At 39.8% G+C, this 6,000-nt stretch overlaps 1 protein-coding gene across 1 annotated transcript in view; it reads left to right on the top strand.

The window, feature by feature from the left end:
- Positions 1-6,000, top strand: part of polrmt (polymerase (RNA) mitochondrial (DNA directed)) — a 49,891-nt gene that overhangs the window by 38,123 nt on the left and 5,768 nt on the right. Inside the window, exons 17-18 of the mRNA XM_008407210.2 lie at positions 3,953-4,051; positions 4,358-4,430. Coding sequence (XP_008405432.1) covers positions 3,953-4,051; positions 4,358-4,430 — 172 coding nt within the window. The remainder of the gene's footprint in view (positions 1-3,952; positions 4,052-4,357; positions 4,431-6,000) is intronic.

Below are 6,000 nucleotides of genomic sequence, written 5' to 3'. Positions count from 1 at the left end.
ACAACCATGCACACACACTCACATCTAGGGACAATTTGGAGAGACCAATTAACTTGACAGTCATGTTTCTGGATTGTGGGAGGAAACCGGAGTACCTGGAGAAAACCCACACATGCACAGGGAGAACATGCAAAACTCCATGCAGAAAGACCCGGGCTGGGAATCAAACCCAGAACCTTCTTGCTGCAAGGCAACAGCTCTACCAACTGCGCCACTGTGCAGCCATTTTTTGTTATTGGAAAACATTTTTTTTATTATTTTAAAAGTGGAGTATTTGAGCTACAAAGCGCAAAATATGATCTTATTTTAGGCTGCACAGTGGTGCCAACTGCACCACTGTGCAGCCCATTAGTACTATTATTATTATTATTATTATTATTACTATTATTATTATTATTATTTAAAAACACTAATAATAATAAAATTCTTTAACTTTATTAAAGAACAAGAACAAAATCAACAAAACATGTTCAAATTAATGACCCAACAACAATAATAATCTCAGTAATTATTGTTTCAACAATAATGTGTTGCGCAATTCTGTGCATTTCGGTTCCATTACCAAAATAACTAGCAGAGCTGAGTTAAGGCTGCATGGTGTGCAGGGTTTCTTGAAAAGTGTTGGGATTGATTTTTATTAATTTCCTTGTCTGAAGTCTGGAAAACATAAGTTTTATGAATGCACCTTTTACATTAAAAATAAAAAAAATGTGAGTTTTAAATTTTAGTTATATTTGACTCATGATTGTTTTTGTGAAGCCGCAGTTTCTCCTTGTACTTCTGGGTTTAAAACTGGACCAATCATGGCTCTTGAATTGGGTTTCCTTCAAATGCCAAACAAAGCTTTGAAATTTCATTTAGTGAAATGAAGGGTATCATCGAATTGTTCCAGATTTTAACCAATTTTAAGTAATTTTAGATTTCAAAATAGCACAAACACTGAATCAGAAGAAACCTTCAGGGCTGATTCATGATTTGTGGGGGAAAAAATAAAATAAAAAAAACAACTTGCGGAATTTCTGTACTCAAATTCCCATGACGTCCCACAAATTGATGGAAATATCCATCAATTTGGATATTAAGAAAATTAAGTTAGCAAAAAAATATTTTAAAATGGAAAATCGTCTGTCATAAGGAGTGTTTTATCAGCAAAATTAAAAGTTATTAATCCTTTAGTTGAACTCGTTGGCAGTTACTACAATAGATGGTAGAAGTAATCTTTTATTCATCAGTCCTGTCATGTAGGAGTCTTTTCCAGCTCATGAACGTGTTGCTGTTGTAATTTCTCTGGAAAATATTAGCCTCATAAATTCTTTGCTTCAAAGACTCCTTTCACTGGTTTTCTTCTTCTTGTAATGACTTTTGCTGATGGTACATTCGGTAACATTAGGAAAACTGCATACTTTTTAAAAGGGAAAAGATGAGAACAATGTAATATAATATCACACATTTGTCCTTGCTGTGTGCAGAACATTAGATTAAGTGCTGACGGAGCAACATGCGGTAAATCGTGCCTGAAGTAAAGGCATTGTGTTGTTTATTTACAGTTAACAGCAAAGCAAAGTGTTATAATATAGTTATTTCTATTGGTGGGTCTTTGGTGCAGTAAATGCAGCACGATTGGAGGAGAACAGCTTGCAATAGATAAAGATTAAAACCTTGATAAAAGCTTGATTTGAGAATCATTCATGGCTTTAAGTTTAAAGTTTATACCTCTATATTATATTGTTTGCATGTATTCATAAGCCCAACTGAGGACTTTGATCAGAAATTAGCTTATGCGGCTAAAATGCTGTATAGTTTGGCATCACATCATTGTAAGTAGAATAATGAAGTTTTACATTATTTTAAAATTAGCTTCTCATTTGATGCGTTTTTGTTTTACATATTTGTGTTAACCTACGCTGACGCTGATGAGGCCATCAAGCTGTGAGAATCTCTTAACCGTCCATGATCACGCTTGTGTCTTTGTGTCTTTGCGTCTCTCCACTGTGTGTGTCTCAAACCGAGGATCCAAGGAAAAACAGACAAAGCTTCTCATGTTTTCACAGCAGAGCGTGATCATAAATGAATATCCAGGTATCTTGTTTTTTTTTTTTTTTTTTTTTTGCACAACTCGATCCCTGAACAGCAGGACTAAAAGCACTCTGACAGAAGGCTAACATTTCCAGGCCAGGAAAAAAAAAAAACTGCTCAGACGAAAAACGAGAGTGACAGACAGCCGTGGTGTGTTCCTGCCTGTGTGTTTGTGTTTCAGCTTTGGGTCTTTGGCTCTCTCTGCTCTCTTTGCATTTCCATTAGAGGAATGTTCTGGTCTGTGGCAGCCCAGAGGATTTGAATGGCTCAGGCTCGGGTAATGGGAATACAGGAAGGAAAAGATTGACACGTTGCTGTTTTTGCTGCCGGTTTCATCACCAGAAGCAGCAATAATACTTTTTTTTTTTATTATTATTATTTTAAAATAAATAAATAAAAAAAAATAAAACAATGTGAGCACACATAAGCTCTATTTCTATAATTACTCAATTGAAGTAGATGAGTTCAGATTTGAAAGAGGATCTGAACTCAATAAAGTCGTTCCAAAATAACAGAGGGTACATTTTGCAGCAAATATCAGTAAATATTTGTCCGTGAAGGCGTCCTCGCCATAAAAGCAGCGAGAGACGTCCCCAAAGGTCGACGCACACTCAAACGAAACAAACGCAGGAACCAGAGAGGCATTCGGTCTAACCTGAAACAAGCACCGCACGCTGTAGCAGACGCTGAAGCGAGTAGGGCTCCGTCAGAAAATGTCAAGGGGAGACAAAGACTGGATCAGTATGTGCTGAGACATGAGGGATGTAGCAGAGGGTGTTTGGTTTGGATTACAAACACATTTTGGAGGAAAATGTGTTCTCCATAGGGAGCTAAATTTGAAGCGAAGCGTTTAGCTCTTTGACTGAGGAAGCTAATCGAAATGCCAAGTTGGCAACAAAAGATGGGGAGACGTAATTGGTGACAGCGTTGAGTCCTGACTTTTAATGTAGCACCAAACCCAAGGCACACTTAAGTCCACCTTTAAATTTCTAATGTCTTTGTAACTTTGTAATGAAATACAAATATGGAAAAGAAAAAGTTTGCGCCCTTGTTAAAGATGTGTAAAAATCCATAAAATTTCAATTTTGTATTACTATCATATAGTTTCACATTGAAAACGCTCAGCCGTTAATTTGATTACATTTTATTTTTAAAAAGTCCTGTGTTAAGAAAAAGATATTTTTTTTTTTTACAAAATCCCAATTATTTGTACCAAAATTCCCGATAAAATGACTGCATCATTTATCATCTTTATGCTTTACTCCCTATTTTTGTCATCAGTCTATGACTTTTTGTTTGCCTGGGCCGTGAATAGAACATCATCATTTCCACCCACTGGCTGCTAGTGTGGACAAGGACGTACATTTATCTGTCCACCGCCCAGCGTGAGAGAGTCGAAAAAAGCTCATGTGACCATTAAAAGTGTAGCAAATAGTGTGGTCACCACGGGAACAATAACATCACACCCCTAAACAACATGCCGAGCCATTGTTTAGGAGTGATTCCTGAAAAGAAGCCGTTTTTTTGGTCCTTTCATCATAATTGTAAACACCAGAATCGGCTTCATTCGCCAACTTTGTGCGCACAAACAAGGAATTTCGCTTTGATTCTGCTTGAAAATATAAACATATTAAAAGTAGGCATGTGGAGTTTTGTTAAAGTAGACTGAAACCAAGAATGAGAAATGCTCTCAGCCTTGTAAAATGTTATGGGGTAAGACTGAGTGCTGTCCTTGTATGACCTCGTAAAACAAAACAACAAAAAGAGAATTGCTGACATATGTTTATGAATACGAAGCTCAGATATCCTTGGGCGTCGGGTTTGAACTGCAAAATAGTTTTTCGTCATGTTCTCTTGGTTGTCTGTGGCTTTTCAGGAGGCCCGACACAGTAAAACAGAAGAATGCGTTCCCGCCCAACTTCATCCACTCTCTGGACTCCACACACATGATGCTGACTTCACTCCACTGCCACAGGTATTACTGTTCTTAACATAGCATGGGGAAAAAAATAAAGATCTAATCCTGGCATTTACTGACAAAACTCACTTTCACATGTGCAGCTTTTCACTTTTGCGTAAACATGACGTCAGAGCAATGGCTGCACATAAAACGGGCCTTGTTAACGTGAGAGATTTGTGAGAGATGAGATCTTTTCTGGTCGCAACTGTAAAACAAATGCCGGCCTGGTTTTTTGACATTTACGGCTTTCCTTAAAAACAGCCTGGCTGGTTTTTAGACGTTTCCTAATGCCTCGCCGCCTCTGCTCTCGTCCTCTCTCAGTGCCGGCCTGACATTCGTCTCGGTTCACGACTGTTTCTGGACCCACGCCCTCACCGTGGACACCATGAACAAGGTATTACGTTTCAGTCACCTCCTGTTTCCACAACCTTATCATCCGCTCACAGCTGTTCCCCTCCTGTCCGATCTGGATTCGTCAGTGTTGATGTTTTATTTGTGGATTTATTGGGGGGGGAGTAGGGAATTATTGAAGCTGAAGATGGCGAAAAGTGATTCAACACTCAGAGTCTTTGATGTTAGAGGAAAGATGCGAGCTTATTTTTGTTTAAATCACCAAGACACTGAGGATGCAGGCGATGGAATCAATCTGTGCCACATTCGCGACTGGCACGTTTTGCTACCGCAGACACTTCAGCTAAGTGATGCCACTGATACAAACTTCCAGTCGTCACCGGCTCAAACGTTTTCAGGCTGCAGGGAGCAAACCGAGCCTGTCGAGCCGAATAAACACCTGCCCGCCTCTGCGTGTCGAAAGTAGATCCGGACTGAGACACGGTGCGGAATAAAACGGATCAAATTATCGCAAAGCCCCAATTTTCCGTAGCGACGCCTCCAGAGCAAAGTCGCGGTTTTCTGTCTTCGCCTGATCTCCGAGGAGTTTAAAGGCGATGAAGCGGGTTCCTCTCGCTGCGTTTGTTCTCCGTCGTTTGATTGGAGGGCCGTATGCCTTCCTCGTTACACAGGTAATTGAACACAGCCGGAGAGCAGACAGGCACCAAATATCTTCATCATCTAAAGCAATTGTTTAAATGATAACCAGTCTGTTCTCCGTCCTCTTTTACTCACTTTGGGGCTGTGCGCCGCTTGCCCAGGATGTAATCAAGAGCGGGATTTACCGCATGATAGGTCGACCAATCGGGGGGGAAAAAAAATTCCGAATTCATGAGGAAATTGACTTTTGCTGCATAAATCATGCGAGTAATGCATAGAATTTTTTTTTTTTTTTCCTGAGACCTCCCTGATGGCTCAGGAGATGTGGGCACAGCTGTGGATTTTAATTGGGTGGCGGGCAGCTTTGCATGGTCAGGAGACGGCTCACGCTGTGCTTTTATTCTCCGAGGAATGACGTAAATGTTTTTCTTGCCCTCATATTGCTGTTTGCTTATTAATCTGACCTCAGTGCAGAGATTCTGACTTATGAATCATTCAGGTACACTGAGAGTTTCTCAAATGTTTGTTTTTCTTTGAGGGTAGTTCGGTTATAAACAGGGATTAAATTGGAATTGCAGGTTGGTGGGTCGTTTGGGTGGGTGAACTATAGACATCCACAGTAATGGGAATGTTTATACCTCCTCCTCTCTGCTGCACAGATTGGCAAGTGTCCCTTGAGATGCATTGAAACAGTACACTGAAGTTAGCGTCCTATTTGAAGCTTTGGAACAGGAAAACTAATTGCATTTCCAGACGTCATTTCCTGCTCACATTGCCTAAAGGTTGCATCCATTCACATAACCACATAACAGTTATAAGCTGTTATAACAGGTGATAATCATAGACTGTCAGTGTTTTCACATGCATCCCTCTATATCCTCACAGTTTCTGTTTCTCTCGAGATTTCAAACTTTTGAAATTTACCTCTGGGAAAGTGTCTAAGGAGTAGACGGTGGAGACAGCATGGAGTAAAA

The sequence above is a fragment of the Poecilia reticulata genome, linkage group LG4 (assembly GCF_000633615.1).
Source record: "Poecilia reticulata strain Guanapo linkage group LG4, Guppy_female_1.0+MT, whole genome shotgun sequence".
Lineage (NCBI taxonomy): Eukaryota > Metazoa > Chordata > Actinopteri > Cyprinodontiformes > Poeciliidae > Poecilia > Poecilia reticulata.
Note: the sequence above shows the minus strand (reverse complement) of the source record. Positions and strands in the feature narration are given on the sequence as shown.